Source organism: Orbicella faveolata, unplaced genomic scaffold (assembly GCF_042242905.1).
Source record: "Orbicella faveolata isolate gen_17 unplaced genomic scaffold, um_ofav_v1 contig_47, whole genome shotgun sequence".
Classification (NCBI taxonomy): Eukaryota; Metazoa; Cnidaria; class Anthozoa; order Scleractinia; family Merulinidae; genus Orbicella; species Orbicella faveolata.
This window is the reverse complement of record NW_028301577.1, coordinates 26,771,367-26,789,555: the sequence shown is the minus strand read 5'-3', so window position 1 is coordinate 26,789,555 and position 18,189 is coordinate 26,771,367. Positions and strand designations below refer to the sequence as shown.

The 18,189-nt window shown below is 37.9% G+C and overlaps 1 protein-coding gene and 2 long non-coding RNA genes across 3 annotated transcripts; 1 reads left to right on the top strand and 2 right to left on the bottom strand.

Moving 5' to 3' along the window:
- The first annotated feature begins 321 nt into the window (after window positions 1-321).
- On the top strand, window positions 322-4,308 carry LOC110068713 (uncharacterized). Its single transcript, XR_002298798.2, has 4 exons — window positions 322-547; window positions 1,623-1,652; window positions 3,025-3,141; window positions 4,155-4,308. It is a non-coding gene; the product is annotated as an uncharacterized LOC110068713 (long non-coding RNA).
- Window positions 4,309-4,449: 141 nt separating this feature from the next.
- LOC149097790 (uncharacterized) lies at window positions 4,450-7,161 on the bottom strand. The gene is made up of 4 exons (XR_016204360.1): window positions 6,926-7,161; window positions 5,709-5,732; window positions 5,276-5,410; window positions 4,450-4,739 (listed from the first exon to the last, which is right to left on the bottom strand). It is a non-coding gene; the product is annotated as an uncharacterized LOC149097790 (long non-coding RNA).
- A 3,493-nt stretch (window positions 7,162-10,654) lies between these two features.
- Window positions 10,655-14,319, bottom strand: LOC110068714 (dopamine receptor D1-like). The gene has a single exon (XM_020776109.2). It carries the CDS (start codon window positions 13,997-13,999, stop codon window positions 12,941-12,943), a length of 1,059 nt encoding a protein of 352 aa, XP_020631768.1. The 5' UTR covers window positions 14,000-14,319; the 3' UTR covers window positions 10,655-12,940.
- Window positions 14,320-18,189: the final 3,870 nt, after the last annotated feature.

Genomic DNA, 18,189 nt, shown 5'->3' with positions numbered 1-18,189 from the left:
TTGATTTAAGATAGGCTCCTGCTGTTCTCTTAGATTGCTCTCGATAACGCATATCTTAATAATCTCCATGGACATCGCGTGTCCGACCAGGTACGTAAACAAAAGATATTTACTCTGCTTCGTCATGCGTGCGGCGTTTGTTTCTGCAACATCGTTTCGTCATGGTAGTCGTGCCAATAAAAGCACGTCGTTTAGCTACACTTTTTTAGATTAAAAACAAGTGGTATCTTTTTAATCAATTCCTTTTCAGCTACACGAAATAAACGGCAGGCAGGTGACACCACATAAATTAACATCAATAATTAGCTACCACCCATGCATGCATACTGATCATCTCACCTCGTTAACTACGTAAGTCTGTTCTCACGCTGGTCAGGTTTGTCTCTCTGAACTGTCCAGAACTCGCTAAATATGGCCGTCCTCATGAAGTTTTGTTTTGTTCTTGTGGCTGGGATGCTTTTCGGCAGCCTTACTGCGAAACCTATGGAAGATCCTGCACCATCAAGGTATTATTATGATGGTGAAAGCAATGCGTATTTTGACGTAGGTAAGTTGTTCCCGATTTTGTATCGAAAGAGGTTTCTCTGATACTTAAAAAAGAATGTCTTGAAATGTAAATATTTAAAGTAGCTTATACGTAGAAGTGATCGAATAAGAACTTTAGCTGAACAGACAAATAAAATTTAATATCGATGCAAAACATTTAGTTTAACTTCCGCGAACAAAAAGTATTGAACGGACGGAAAGTTGGCACAAAACTATAAATACTGAACTGTGAAAGAGCTCTTTACACCTTATCAAAAGTGATTTTTATTGCTTTTGGATGGTAGAGCATTCCCAGAGATTTAAAGACTATAAAGGAAATGAATATTGTTGAATTTCCACTTTGAGATTATATCTCTTGCAGTCGTTCATGTTTACTTAATTATGATTATGGTTGGTATGGAGCCTCTGTTTTTGTTTAAGCGTTTCCACGATTATTACAAAATACCGCAATACATCATTATTAGAAAGTCTGACAACTCCTTTTCAACACAGTCTTATGTTATTTCAAAGCAAATATCATTAAACCAGAGTTATAAAAAAGTGAATGTTCTCGTCATATTCGGGGATAAATTAAAATGTCAAAAGACAGACGTTTCGAGGCTGTTACATCTTCATCAGTGATCTGAATGCAACTGAGCTTCATTGAGATCACTGATGAAGAGGCAGCAGCCTCGAAACGCGTCCTTTTTTTACATTTTATCTTTTTTACATTTTATTTTTTGCACGAACCAATGCGCAACACATTTTTTCCAACTTTTGCCTTTAAATTAATCAGGCTTGCCCCTACAACTTGGATGACTGCGCGAAATCTATATTTTAATCTAAAATTAATCAGGTGAAGCGAAAATCTTGCGCCATTGACAACTGGGTCGAGAATGCAAGCCGGAAAGTAGCGTAGGATCGATGAACGCCACTTGCAAATAATTTGAGTTAAGTTGGTTTCCAGTCAATACGTAATTCAGCTAATTGATAGCTGGTAAATGTTTAATGTCTGAAAATTTAGAAATTTTTCTGCAATAAATAACAACATCTTGCGCAATAAACCCTAATCAGAATGTGTTTCGTTTGTTTTGCAGGGAAGTATATAGAAGTAAAACGAGACAAAGGTTTGAAGGGTTTTTTGTTTCTTTGTTCCTTTTTTTTTTTTTTACCTTGAAAGTAACTTGTAGAATTCAGAGATATATGCCGTTTCCGTGAGCAAAAATAGAGCGATTTGTTTTTCAGGGAACAAATAATTTAGTTTTGCTTGTAAATAGATATAGAATTTAATTTTTACTTGTACAGAGGGCTACTAACTTTCAAGAAAGTTATTGCTATTATTAATATTATTATTTTATGTGTGATGAAATATATATATATATATATATATATATATATATCTGCAGTTAGTTATATAAATATATATAAAGTGTAACATTTCATTTTCGTAAAACAGTGCTCAATACATTAGAGTAGAGCGAAGTATATAATGTGGGAGGGAAAACACAAATAAACTACAAGTTCATCCCTACAAGCCTGTTTCGTGGTCGCCCACTCATCAGGGGATTTAATAAGAATAATCCTTACCACCGTTTATATACAATATAATTTACATAATATATGCAGCGCGAAATTTAACGGGTTAGTTGTTTCGTAGGAGGGCTTTGTTTCTGTGGCGGCAAGATGATGCGAGTTCATTACGTTTGTTAAGTGTTGATAGCTCGGGTTGGCAGATGATAAGGAATTTTTCTTTAAGGCAAAGGTTACATCTTTTGCTTGAGCTGTTATACGGCGAGTGTGATGAGAGAATGCGCCAGGAAATAAAGTGTTCGATGTTATTGTCTTTGAGGGTCCAGATGTGCTTGCTGAGTTCGGTCGAGTTTCTGTGTTTAGCGTGGCGGAATGATGCCACGAAACAGGCTTGTAGGGATGAACTTGTAGTTTATTTGTGTTTTTCCTCCTACATTATATATATATATATATATATATATATATATATATATATATTTCCCTAAACTGTTAGATGACATCTAAAACACGAAAGACTATATTTCATAGCGTTTCCAAATACCAAAAAGAGCCTTAAAAACAGGACTCGCAGCAGAATATTTTGGACTAAACTCGAGCTGAGGGAATCAATGTTTGGAGATGTGATGAATTACCAATTCTTGTTTTTGATGCATCTTCGCAAACTTGGACGAAGGAGTAAAAGGGAATAAAGATCCATGTAAGTCAATATCTCAGGTCCATATCACCGTCACCTGACTCGTCCCCAGTTTTCTCTTTGATAGGACCTCTCAAACGGCCTGGGACGACTGGGGCGAGCCAATCAGCAACATCATAATGATCTTCTTTGTTTAAACTTGATGAATTATTTAATCAGTCTTATAAGTTAAAAATAGTTTCAAATCCTTGGATTGTTTTGAAATATCTATTGTCCAAGTAATTTATGACTCCTAAATATGTTCCTTCTTTAATTCTTACAAATCACGCCTGCAGACTGTCGGGATAGCTCTCCAAGGTGTAGCAGATACAAAATGTGCAAGATCAGCCGCAGTCGCAAGTACTCTTACATCCGAATTCGCTGCCAGAAGACGTGCGGAGTTTGTTAATGAGGTAGGTCAATAATTAAACACAGACGCGAAAATACTGAGAAATAAAAGAATAAGTCGCCTTCTCTAAACGCCCCTTAGATTTCTCGCTAAATCTAAAATTTCCTGTTTTGGCCACCAAGATTTAAATTTCCTATACCTTGCAGGCGCGGAGACATTTTGTTAAAGAAAGAGTTGTGAGGAAAAGGAAAGTGACTCCATTTCAGTGATGTTTTTCTCCTGTTGCTGGAACATAAGAACTCCTCTCATCGCTTCGTGTTCGTTTTATACCTCCCACACATATTTCCTCCTTTTTTAGCCATTAAACGTTGGCTGTATCATCGCTATATGTTGCTAATTTTGTGTGTGTGCTTTGACTTCCGTTTCGCATATTTTCTTTTTAAGTTTCACATTTTACGCAGTCTATAGGAGAATCTTTGTTTACAATATTTGCCTCATTAGCATAAGCGAGACAATTTCTGATGGAGCTACAAAAACATTAGTTCTGAATATTGAAAGGGCACAGCACGATTAACTGTCCCAAGGAATTTGCGCCCGATGTATCGAATAGTCAGTTTTGTTCGACGCTAATTTAAAAACTAAAAATTCTACCAAGAATGTATGAGCTCTTTAGCGCTTTTGCAGAAATTTTGCAGTTTTTGAAAGCCAATTTCTCCTCGAATATTACACCCAAAAGCCAAACATTTCACCAGTTACTAATTTTCACAAGCTCGTAATGTTTGTAGTCAATTAGTGTCCAGCGTGATGCCTTCTCTGCGTAAAGTCGTATGTTTTGTGGAAAAATGTAAACAATGACGTCAGAAAAGAGTCGCCTATAACTTACTTTACTCTATTTTTCCTGCTTTAAAATAAGAATTCTATCTTGACTCGGCAATCTTTATAAGGGAAAGCACCCTTAATATCCAGTATTTTGTTCTCGTGACTAACATTTCTTTACTTTTCCAGATTGCACGTTTGAATTTTAGAATCCGGCAAATCTTATAATTTTTAATTTTCGTTTTCTTGTTTTCCCTGCAGGAGAACCACGCTTTATTTGCGGAAGGATCGATGTCCTTACACGTATACAAGGCCTTAGTTTCTAGTTACTTGAGTGGAAATAAAATTTTCATCATTTGCACTTGTAAAGAGAAGATTAGCACAGTGTACACGATTAAAACAAAATCTTTACAAAGAGAGGATGATTTCTTCAGCAACGCATGAGTAACAGTTCCCTAGCAATTCCAAAACGAAGCGTCTGTGTTGGCGTGGACCTTTCTCAGCGAACATCCTCTCTAAGGTGTTTTCCGACTCCGCGAAAAGATTGAGACGTTGCTAGCGTTCAAAAATGATTTAATTGAAAAACTTGTTGCCCAGTTGTATCTGAGGATCTTAAAACGGAATCAAATCTAAAATGACGCAAGCTTTTCTTCCACTCCAACGAGTATAATATCATAAAACTAAAAAAAGAAACCTCTAATGCCGTCAAATATATAATCTGAAGCAAATTTTTAAACTCTTATCCTTCGCGTTTGCATTTCAGTCTCGTTCAAATGTGACTTTCAGATTGTGTTCCTACAGTAACTGTTGCTAGAGCGGTTCCAGGAAACTGGGATGGAGTAGTCACTGAAAAAGAGAACAAACCAAAACAATCAAGTCACTCACTACAGTGAAACCTAAGCTGAACTACTAATCACCTCCTATATATTTGAATGGCATTTGGTGGTGCAGTATATCAGAAACGTCGCGGCTTCCTTAAAGCTATCGATTTTAATTTCTTCATTCCTAAGCATTTGACAGACCATTTAAATTATTCGGTTGTCTGTTCGGTGACTTGGCCTTTGAATGGCAGCGACCTCACTACTTTTGTTTTGTGAATCAAGTTGTTCTTATATATGCTAACTAGTTTGCATTTAGCTGACAAAAACAGAGCACCTCCAGCCTCGCTTGCATTCAGCATTCATAGGCCAGGTAATTAAGCACACAACTGTAAAGTGGCCTATTTGCCGACACCCTTATAACCTGGTTAAAAAGGCACTGTGAGAGTAAAGCGACCTCCCCAAGAAGACAGCATAACGGCCCTTTCCAGAGTTAAACCCTGGTATCCAGAGCTCTAGCCATTAGACCGCCACAGCGCCTTCCAAATAAATAACATTACTCACCAAATTTTCAACACAGTTTACAAGATTTTGGACACTGCCTTATGACAAAGTCGTATAAACTGTGCGTAGTGCTCCAACACAGCGTCTGAAAGTAGCGGCAGGCCGGCATCTCTGGACACTGCACCTCACCTGGAACTGTCAAATATTATTATTATTATTATTATTATTATTATTATTATTATTATTATTATTATTATTATTATTATCAAAAAGCGAGCTGCGCATGGCCAGGAGGCGCTAGTTTCCGGTCTTTTTTCCGCAGGAAATAAAAATTGATGGTACATATAACATGGTAGACAAAATCAGATGTAATAAAATTTTCAAGAAGGAACTTGAGAACAGTGTCAAACTTCTACGAAACCAACGAAGCATTTTCAATATATATAATATATAACATGTAATAATTTATAATCTCTTAACATTATTTACTTACAATCATCTTCAAGAGAAGCTGCGTCTAAAGCAACAAAGGAAAATAATATATTATACGCTTGAAATTTGGAATGCTATTAAGAAATCAAGACGGCTTAGCTTTTAATGAGTACTGAGTCCCCTAAGCAATTGTTAGGGCAAATACGGTACTACTCTTTCGAAATAATAAAGCCGATTGAGATAATTATTTCGAATTACTGGGGTCATGCAGTTTGCGTTTATTGGCTGAAAAATTGGAATATGGAAGAAATCCCTCGAACATCGCATTGCACCATAGGACACCGTACGGACCCGTGAGTATGTATAAGCAGGAGGTTATCAAGATAAGAGAGTGAATCCCCATATAGGTCTTCTACCCGAGGTAATCCCTCTTAAGTTTATTTTTTAGATATAGTACCCAGTTCTTCCGAGGATGTTACTCACGCGATGCGTGGACAGCCCAAGCGACTTTATCCCAATTACTTGAGACGAAATGGCGGGAAATGTGGTGAAAAGTCATTTTATATGTTTTGGTTTCCAAAAAACGTTTCATAGCACAGATGTTTTCTGCACTCCCAGCCGTCTTTTTGTTCGGCTGGACTTTCATTTGCTTTGTGCAAAGCTTGTTAGCTTTGACGTCTTCTATCGTGTATAAATAAAGGTTGTATGTTGTGCTCGTTTGGCTGTTAATTTTTTACTGTTCATTGGGTTTTTCGGAGTTTACAAAATAAGCACAATGGCTGTCAGTATGTGTGCGTTATAATTCTTTGTTCCTCTTTTTGGCACTCTTTACAAAACAACAACATGGAATGACCACATTCCGCGTATTCTAGAGAAAGTCATTAACGCGCGCTCACGAGCGTGTGCATAAACACAACATATAACAACATATACTTTTTCGCTTTCTCGTGCTGTGTTCCTATGTTTTCTAAGCAAACAATGCTCTTCTGAGGTCTGGAAAAACTACTGAACGTAGTCGTGTGTCGCTCGAGCGTCCGTAAGCAGTTTGTCTAGGCCTTACGCCAGCATTTCTTTCTTAGAGAACATGGAACACCGTCTTCTATTTGGTAAATATAAACGTTACAGTTACATATATGGTGATAGTTCTCTCTTGACGTACGATAACTTCATTAAATATATCTTACATATGGCATCTTTACGTGGAAATATTTGCTTTGCAAAATGATTCCTGTAAGAGTTTTTTGATACGACGTATTTGGCAACGATAGATTTACTGACCTCCTTCGATGTAGGGATCTCCTTCGGACGCAATGTTTCCGCCAACAGATTGCACGATGAATAACAAAGCGACAAGCGACAAAAAAATTTCCATCTTTGGGTAGGCCTCACGGTTCTTCATTTTGCCGAAAATTAAATCAAAACTGTACCCTCTTTGCGAAACTTTCGTCGAGTCTTGTTTCCGACTTTTCTCGTTTGCAGTATATCAGTTCAATGACGAAGTAGATTTTTATAAAGATATGAAATTATCATAGTGTACTATTTTCGCAATCGTAACAAAATTTTAGTCTCAATAAAATGTTATTGTATTTATTTTAAATTAAGCTTGATTACAAAGACAAATTGAGCATTTATGTGTTAATTCTCACACCACTGGGAGCCGTCCTTGTCGTCTCTGAGACGCTTAAAGGTTGTAAAATCAATTTGTGGCTTACAAAAAGAAAATCCATTTATTCAGCGCCGCGTTGCGATTGTGTTACTTCAAATGTAATGGAATCTTCGATCAATATTTCCTTACAAACTGAGCTACAGAACTTTCCTTCACACTAAACCGGTTTCTCGACATAGCACGGAAATATCGTTAATTGTCTGTCAAATATTAGCTTTTAATTTCTCCAGACTGGACTAGTCTCTCGACATATCACAAAAATATTTTTAATTCTGTGTCTAGCGTAAGCTGTTAATCTATAACACGATATATATTTCTCGCTCAGTGATTTTTAGTATATGAAGAAAGGCTACTTTTAGGAAAGCGATACCCAAACGCTTTTCTGAGACCGAACAGAGTAATATAAAAACGTGAAAATTACGCTTGCTTGGAAGCCAATGATCAATACGCCCGACAAAGAAATTCCCTTTTCTGACTTTGTCTTGGCTGAGAGTTCGAGTAGGATATCGCCCCTGTGGTCCAACAAATAAATCTTGTGCCTTGTAGTCATCATATCAGCGGTTATTATAGAGCGATTTTCAACTGAGTGTCGGGTAAAACCAAACCCAAAGTAATTATACTCTAGCCAATCACGAAGGACACAGAAAATCCGGTGGACCAATCAAAACTCAAACTAGGTAAATACAAGTAACTAACGCGAAGCGCGGGAAAACCTCACGATTGGTGATTGGATGGTTTGGGTAGTGATGAGAAACCAATAACCTTTTCGATATTCAAGAGAAAACCGCCCTATACCGGAGAATAATTGATTGAAATTGATCAACAATTTGATCTCATTTTGAACGACGTTAGACATAATATAAACAATTGTTGATCTTAATTTTCAGAATAAATTCTACAAGGTGTTTCTGTCTCGCAACACTGGAATTCTCTGTCTAACTAACATTCTGTTAAAATAAAGACCATTTAAAAGTGAATGGAAAGATCATTCATGTCTTCATAAATGCTATTTGTATTGGAGATTTTTTACTGCTTTTTACAATTGGATGTTTAATTCCAAATTCATCCATTTCTGCTAAACACCAAAAGCGGGGGGGGGGGGGTCAATCTTTATTAATTCAATACAGTTAACTGCCTCAGTTTGCTATACAATGATCAAAGAAGGGTTGAAGAGAAACAGACTGAGCTTATCCTATATATGGACCTCATTCCCCAGGTAAGCTCTCTCAAGGCCCCGTCCACACTAAGCCTGGAGGATTTGAAAGCGGAGGTTTCACTCTGAAGACGCATCAAATGTTTTCCGTTCACACAACGACGGAAAAATTTAAAAGAGCAAAAATCACCGGTCATTTTGGATTTGTACTTGGTCAGGGAGATCACATAATTATCATGACGCCACTGTTTTCACAAAGTTCCATTTTTAAAATGTTTTTTGTCCACAAGAAAACGCAAAGCCGGCATTTTCAAATTCCTCCTGTTTAAAGAGCTTTTTTGAAAAGCTCCGTTTTCGTGACGGATTAGTGTTTACAAAACTGCATTTTCAAATTTCTCCTGCGTAGTGTGGACGTTGCCCAAGTTATTTTTAGACATGGTAATTCAATTCTGGGAACGGTTAAGGTGTTTTATGCTGAAGCAAGAGCTCAGACCTTTCATTCGAAGTTTGTGACAAGGGTTTTTCTCACGAGGACAGCCGATGGTCTGGCGCCTCCTTACATTGTGGATGGTCTGGCGCCTCCTTACATTGCCGATGGTCTGGTGCCTCCTTACATTGCGGAACTTATTAGTTGTTACCAATTCACAGTATCATCTTTGAAATTCTGATTTCACCATACCCAGATTTCGGACCGCTGCTAGGACCTATGGCAAACATAGCCTGACTTATTTAGGCCCTGTCATTTGGTCCAAACTCGACAAATCTATTCGATCGTCTAAATCATTGGACACTTTTAAAAAGCGCATCAAATTGGTTAATTTCACAAGCCTGCTGGACAGTACTTGTAAAGACTAAATACTTACATGAGTACATATATTTAATATTTTATTTTATTTTATTTTCATATCTTATTAATTCCCCCCGCCAACAACACAACAACAACAGTCTGTTTTTGGCCATAAGAGAAGTTTATTTCCTTAATGTACGAAAAACGTGAGGAAAAAACAACAACACTTGACGAAACACTGTGCACGCTACGAGAGCTCTAACAAAACTGAAACCTAACACTGTAAGCCACAAAAATAGGCAAAGGCGTGTTGCGGGACGTGTAGCAATTGATCCCTTTGCGCAATAGCGCCCAAAGAGAGAAAATTATTAGATAAGTAATTGTTGTTAAGTGTCCCCAATTAGTGTAGATTGTATGCTAGCTACTTCCACACATTAATAGAGTTCTTATCTGCAGTATCTTTATCTCCCGCAGATAACGTCCTCGTGGAGGATGTAAAATGTGTGTAAAGGCTGTTCGGCTGTCCACGTGAGAAAAACCCTCGTCACATACTTCGAATGAAAGGTCTGCGTTTTTTGCCTCACCATAAAACACCTTAACCTTGATCATTTCGAATGTCACAAACAGTATATCCAGTAAAATTTTTGCAATCACTATAAGAACTACTAAAATATGTTGGAAATAAAACTCTTGCAGGTAAATTGCTCAAAATGTTTTTGTGTTTTTCAAAAATAGATAAACAAATAGGGATTTGCAGTGACATTTTCCCACGGAGAGGCTCTTCGTTCACTGTTTCAAGATCGAATTGGAATTTAGAAGTGCTGGGTTTTTTAGAGGGAGGAACACCGGAGAACCCGGAGAAAAATCCTCGGAGCAAGGCGAGAACCAACAACAAACTCAACCCACATATGACGCCGAGCTACATTAATGGAAGATGAGCGCTCTTACCACTGCGCCATCTCCCTGCTCCCGATAAAGAGGCGTTTCCAAAAGAAAAAAGTTGGCAGTTATTATTCTGTTCCACATGTTAATTATGCGTACTTGAGGAGAACGAAGAAGCGTGCCAGGAATGTTAATGAGATACGTCTTGAAGACGGGCTGACATACGAATCTGCCCAAGACGAATCTGGCCACATAATTCGTCACAAGACCAGATTCATACATAGACGATTTATCCGTCTCAGACGGGTAACACGTCCTAAATGGATAAATCGTCTCCTAATAGAAATTTCGTCTCTAGTATAAATTTGACCAATAAGTGTAAAAAAAAATACTCGTAGAGGTCAAACCTGTACTTGTAGATACGTTAGCTCGAAATGCATTGAGCCAGGATTCCCAGACTACCTTTAGGCTTAACACAACTAAAGTTAATAAATGCAACGTTTCTTTTGTTTTTTCCTATTTCTTTTTTTTTTTTTTAATGTTGCGCGCTCCAACTGAAATAGTCTTTAGGTTTAATACAATGTAACTAGTTGACAAGTAAAAGAAAAGTCCACGAATTTTTAAAAGGATGAGTCACTATGAATCACTTTATTATATGGTTTGTGTTGGTAGGCGATATAACGCGCGCTCTGATTCGTTCATTGTAGGGCATTATTTAGCTCTTATTAACCGAGCAGGAGGTCTGTATGGGAGAATCTTGACCGAGGTCGGGAGTACAGATCGAACGCAGTGAGGTCTGTACACACGACCGAGGTCAAGATTCTCACATAGAGATCGACTAAGCTCGGTTAATAAAATGTTTATTATATGGCAAACAAGAAAAAATTAATTCGTTTAATGTAACTGGTTTGTACTAGCTGACATTTTGCTTGCGAACGGCGATGAGCTGAGCTTAATTCTGCCAAACTCGTCCTCTTTACTTTTTTTCCTCATCAGGCTTCGCACATCCATAATATGGATATTTTCTGGAACTAATATTTTGGAAGAGAATAGTCAATATTTTTGTATTTAGTTTGCAACTTTTTCACGGCAAAATGTAATCGGTCGAGATGCCGGTCTAGATGGGAAAATCTAGACCGCGGTCAATATCGATCTCAGCCAATCAAATTCGTGAATTCGGTAGTTCCCAGTCCTCGTGAGACACAGCCATATAATAATCTCCCGTAATGCCCACGGGCCGAATACGGGTTTGCAAAATTAAACCAAATCAGATAGCCAAATAATAAGCAACTTATTAACCTCGAACGTTCAGTTTTTACGGGAAAATCTCAAACCTCGGCCTTGCCGTATTGGCCGAGCGATAGCGAGGTTAATACGGCAAGGCCGAGGTTTGAGTTTTTTTTCCGTAAAGACCCCACTCTCGGTTAATAGGTAGGTAATAATGGAAGTCCGCGATAAAACTCCGCTTTGAAAGAGTTTGATAGTTTATTCATGGACTGACGCTGTCACTAACCTGACATATGCGAAAAAGCAATAAAATTGAAAAATAAGTCAGTCAGCGACTTGATTTATCGTGAGCAGAAAAAATTATTTTTGCTTCTTGGATTGACACCGGATCTTGTCAAAGCATGTAACATTTGCAGCTCCAGTGATATAAAAAATTTTAAGCCAAATATAAATCATGAAGAAAATGCTCGTGCAAACTTTAAAATCACTCACAAAAAAAAAAGATATATAAGTGCCTGGGATTGCGTTTGGGAGCAAAAATGCGAAAATTGAAATTTTTATTAAAAGCTGTACGCAATGGCAGGACTCTGTTGGACCAATTAGCTTTAAAACTGATAATCGCCTAATAAAAGACCCCAATGTGAAAATTCTGTCTACAGTTTTTATGCGATCAAAGTAATTACAGTGCAATCTACTTGTTTCTCGAGCAAATTTCATTTGTGTGTAATTGTTAAAAGTCGGAAAGAAGTGTGACTTAATCTAGGTGAAAATCTCCTAGATTGCTTCAATCCTCGCCGCTCGATCGACCGGCTGATGCCATCGCGAAAAAAGAGGAAGTGTTGGCTTAAAAGCAACTCCTAGCAGGTGCGCCATATTTGGTATTTAAATTACTCGGAAAAACAAAATTAAATTGGCGATATTAAGAGAAGAGACCAAACAAAAGATCTTAGCCAAGGACAAAGGAATAAAGCAGCCAACTATAGCACTTTGGTTTCTAAGATGCAGATCATTAGATTGACATATTTGCTCGATTAACGATATTGCGGCCTGCCATTGCAATGATGTCATAAGCTAGTTACTCTTCAAGTAAACAATCACTTTTTATTCGGTTCTAATCTTCAAACACTTTGCCATGTTCCAACTATTTTAATGGCATTCTTCCGTCTAAAAAGTGGAATATCCTGTAAACGGTAAAGTGATGACTGTTGCCGGCCGCATTTTTGATTGTCTGTTCTCAAGGGTTAAAATTTTCCTCTTTTCTAACCTTAAAAATGACTTCCGTGCTGAATCGAGTTTTGCTCCCGCGTTTAACATTTCGTGTCAAAAGCAATAAATATATACACAGTAAAAAATACATCTTGTGATTCTACAACCACTATAGGTGTCATGCATAATTGTTTATAGTTCTTAAAAGCTCTGAGTCCCCTCGTAAAGCAAAACTTCACAAATAACCTAGTCCAGGATGATTTGTACAATACCCCAGCGGTGTCCTTTCAAACAAAAACATCACCGAAATGCACCACTTTATTAGCTCATACAGACATTTTTTTTTGGTTTCCGTCATCACAAATATTTAATTTACAAACAAGTTTCTCTCTCTGTGTAAGTAACTATTTGCGAGCAGTGATGTTCTCGTTTATGACCTGGTATTTCTTGAATGCTAGATGATCTTCTTAACAGCGACGAAACGAGAAAAGATCCCATGTTATTATTTCGTCTAGTTCCAAGATATTTCGGCCGTCTGGCCCGCGTCAAATTCGGTTTATGGCAGTGAAGAATATCGGTTATGGCTTTCTTAAACGTTCTGCTAACCATAGTGAATAAAAGTGGATTTATACACGAATTTAGATACGTCAAAGACTTCAGAAAGTCTAATACCGCGGGATTTATCGTTGAAGACATAGATCTTTTAATGGAAAGTATCAAAGTCAACACAAAAAAACCTACCCAGCATAAAATAAACACACTAATAACAACCACCATTTGTTTTGCGGAACGAATGTCTCTTTTGAGTTGCGTACCTCCGATTCGGCGTAAAATGCACGATCTTGTGGTAACTTGATAAATCTTGACGTATGAGGAAATGATTATAAACAGTGGTAGAAAGAAACTGATAAATGTGATAAGGATACCCTTGTAACTCCAGTTCATGTGAAGAATTCCTGAGAGGCCCAGAGAACTTGCCCAGACCAGCACGATAACTGCCTTAGCACAAGCTGGTGTGAGGACAACCAAGTGCCTAAGCGGCGCGGCAACCGCAAGAAGTCTGTCTAAACTGACTAGGCACAGGTTCCAAATAGACGCTGTACCGCAAATAATGTCTATTGACCGCCAAACGTCGTAGAAGACTGCTCCTCCAGGAAATAAGCTGCCATCTGACGTGATTTTTGAGGCCATGAAAATCGGCATGGCGAGCAAAGCCGTGAGCAAATCCGCTAAACTCAGCGAAACGAGAAAGTAGTTGGTAATTGTCCTCAATTCCTTGCAAAGACAGAACGCTGCCATGACAAGAACGTTTCCGAGCAGGGTCAAAACGATCAATATTGCAATAAGTGTGCATGTGATAACTCTAAGGTAGGTATCTTGTTTGGTGGACTGTTCGGGCGACTCCATAGCCGAGTGGTTCAAGCTAGTCATTTCTTGTCCATGTGTTTCCTCACTGCCACATTGTTAACTGAGCTGCTCTGTGCAAAATGTTTTGTGTTTGACAGAAATTTACATCTATAATGTGTTAACGTAAATAATCGGCCATCTCTTCACTCATTCAATTGGATGCCTGTCGACAGCTAAGCCCCATTGTTCATTCATCCACATGCAATTAACATCCACTGCACAAAATATTCACTGCGCAAAATACAAGGCTTTTCCTTCCATTGATATCCTGTGCCTTCCTCGCCCTGTAATTAAGGTATTTTCAGGATTTATTAGCGTTGGAAGCTTTCTTTTCTTCAGCTGGTGATCAACACAAAAAATAAAAAAAACAGTATTTCAAATTTGGCTAATATTTGGCAAAAAAATAAAACTAAGAGGGAACTTTCGTTTTCGTAAACCATTCGTTTTCGAGTAAAATTTCACGAGAAAAAAATTTCTCGATTTTTAGAATAAGCTTTACAAAGATGCGCTTTAAAAGCAAAAGGAAGTCTAATGAATTAAACCTGTGTGGGTGAAAGCGATGAGCATGTTTGAGGTGGAAATTATTTCGAAATCCCTGACGCCTACGTATTGCTTTATTCAAACTGAACTTTTGACGCACTGTACTAGAGATAATTAAGTTCTGTCGATTTAAAAGAGTTCTTTTTTCGCACGTGACTCGCATTTATGACATAAAAGCGGAATTAGCTCTCTTTCACGTCACAATGCCATTTCTGGCTTAATATCTTCAGTTAATTGTAATAGTCCATTTGGCTTTATTCAGTTCAGTAACCAGTTTCATCCGCCAAAATTGCGCCCTCTTTCTTTAGTTGTTGCTCGGAAAGTATACATCAAACACTTTGTGATCTGCCGCACGCACTGAATTACGACATTATAAAACAGACGGTTGCAGATGTTTGAGAGATGATATAGACCGTCCGTGGTGTAATACTTTAAACTCACATTTGCTGCATTTCTGATAAATGATTCCCGATTATAAATGTAAGTCGGTTACAGTAAGTCCATGACAAACGGCCTTTCATCTGACCTGTAAGCCGTGCAAAGACTTCCCTGAATTTTATTCAAGCCTTCAACCGAGACAATTAGTCTTTCAAGCCATGAAAAACCGAAATAAAAATAGGTTTGAGTTTCTATTTTTTTTTTCGGTCATGTTATCCTATACTATCTATCGCATTTGCATATACAATATTATTTGAAAATTAAAGTAGAGAAGCGATATTACAGCTGTGCATCAAAGTGTCAAATGTAGAGCAGTTTTATTATTATATTTCAAAACGTAAGCGCAGAAAACAAACTCATGTGTGCTCAATGGCTAGCTTTTTCGGGGTGCGACTATACGATTACTTTTGATGTTTGCCTTCAAGTATTTTTTGAATTACAGAATCCTTGGCCGCCATGCAAATTAGGATTGGTTTAGTTAAATTTTCCACTAAAAAAGCTTTTACTTACCTATTCAAAATCATACTGATATGATACTGATAATCATACATTTTTTTATTCTTCTTGGAAGTCGGCAATATCCATCGACGATGTTAGTCAGATTTTTTTGATAATTCCTCACCTCTTAATATCTGATATCAAAAGTAGTGTGATGAAAGACCAAATAAAATTCCGAATCTTATGTTATACCACGCAAGTAGAACACCTCTTCCCATTGGACGAGGAAGTACCTGTTGACGCGCTTTGAAAGCCCCGTCCACACTACGCCGAAGGAATTTGACAACCGAGGTTTCACTCCGAAAATGTTGACGCGCTTTGAAAGCCCCGTCCACACTACGCCGAAGGAATTTGACAACCGAGGTTTCACTCCGAAAATGTTTTTCGTCCACACTAAGCCAGAGGAATTTGTAGGTAGTGTGGACGGGGCTTTAGAAAGCAACAAAAGTTTACTGTGCGCGTTGCTCATAGCAACTGCCAACGATATTCAATAAAATTTGGTGTATAGCAAAACAATTCTGCACTGTTTATAAGGACGGCTTCGAATTATCACATCCAAGAGAGATATCAGTGTCACAGATAAGCAGTATCGTTATGCTTGTTCTCAATCAAAGCTACTAAACCACATTTGGCCTGTCACGTAACCAGAAAATAAAAATCCCTAAAACTCCAAAAAGGCATACGTGACTTTACCGACTGGATTCTTGTGCTTCCATGCACGACGCTGTCGAAGAAAATGATGTAATTACGTTACGTATACTTGCAAAAAATGTCGGACGTTAAAATTTCGCACTTTTTATTTATTTAGGACACTTTTTTAATCTCATTTTCGACCTATTTCTGACAAAATTTCCAACACTTTGCTGAAACATAAATAACGTGAATTTACGCCCTCATAACGCGTCTTAGACTGAAACAACTTCTGCGAAATTAACAGATATACTGCACCATCAAGGTTTTACAGATACACGGAACGGAAAAATAAGAAAAATTCTATCAAGTGGCTATGTATCTCAAACAGTGTCCCAATTAGAGTTCGCTCCATACAGGAAACTACCGGCTTTGGAGCTATTTAGAAGTTTTGTACCGTGCGGAAGCTTGAAAATGTCGGACAGCTTTATATTCGGACATTTTTTTCGGCTGAAATTAATATCGTCCAAAACTTTTTGAAAATAATGTAATTATGAGTATAGTCTCTGACCCTCCATTTTGGGGATTAAGCTTATGGGTCCGCGCCTCACACTTAACTTCATCTTCTCTCGCGTAAACATCCAAGAAAGAGACAGATATTTTAATGAAAGTCATGCACCTAAATTTCTTTCCTATCAATTTTATGTTACACGCATCCCTATGTGAATACAGTGGAATCCGGTTATCATGGACACCAAAGGAACATTCAAGTACCGTATTAATCTGGTGTGCCCGTGTTAAGGTCATTACCCAGTACTGCATTGCGCATCCCTACTGCGCGTAATTTCACGCGTGACTAGCGCGCGCGCATTAATAAATGGCGGCTTTTTCTTTACGGCTGGACCTCGCTATAGAGGTAAATCGTCATTTTCTTGCAAACGAGTATGGTGACCTAACATTTTTTTCTGTTGTTTTGAATTGAGTGATAAATTTCTTTGTGTAAAATAAATTTGGACCATTTCTCAGAGTAGAATAAAGAACAATCGTCGGAACGTGAATTTAGCAAGCAGTCGTGACTACAATCATGGTGCTATTATAAGAATTTATTGGGTATAAACAAGGTGCTGTTGCTCCTAAACAAACAGGGGGACCGCTCATTTTTATTTCAAAATTTAAGTTCCTACAATATAAACAATCAATACGCAAAGTTTCACAAAAATCTCAGTGCAGGTTCTATTTCAGTGGAATGACCTTAAGTGGGCTCCCAGAATAGACACAGACGCGTAAACATTTGTAAGCACATTGCTTTATTCCCAACTGAACCTTTGCCTTACATCGACTTACTTTTAATACAACGTTAAACACTACAAACAGTTGCATGGAACAGCCATGGTTCGCCTGTTTCTGTTGTTGTCGCAGAAACTGTGATGCAACACGTGGAGGAACGCGCCCTTGCAACTTGCTGACAAACGACACCGCTTTGTTTACGCTACGTTGACGACACTTAAAAAATTAACTAAAAATTAACGCTTTTCCACGACGAAAACGAACCCAACAAACGGACTTCTAATAGACTGACTTAATTTGACTAACAATAGACGGACCTGCAAACCGCCCAATTTGACTAACAATAGAAAGATCGAAACCGACCAATGACTGGTAACAACCTTTGTGCGGGTCTTTCAGCCAATTCCATCATGACTAAGCTGACCAATCACTTTCAACGGACCAGACTTATAACATCATAGACTGACAAGCAATATTCACTTGACTCTGAAGATGATTTCCGCTCAGGTTGTCGAAACGTCAGTCACCAACAAAAGGTCTTTTCAGAACACCCTTACCCGGATGATCACACTATACGAACTAATTAGTAAAAGATTTCCCGCTCTAAATTATTAGTAAGTGTATCCTGAGGACAAATTGTAAAACGCCTGTTCGTTAGTTAGACCGCGAAAAACATGATTGCTTATTTTTCACGAAGAAAAAACGACCTTAAAAGGAGCTATAACGGTTTGCTGATCTTGAAAAGTTTAGCCTAAATTTTTAAAGTTCGTCGTTAGCAATCTTCAATCTAATCTTTTCCATCCTAAACCATCCTTTCCAAA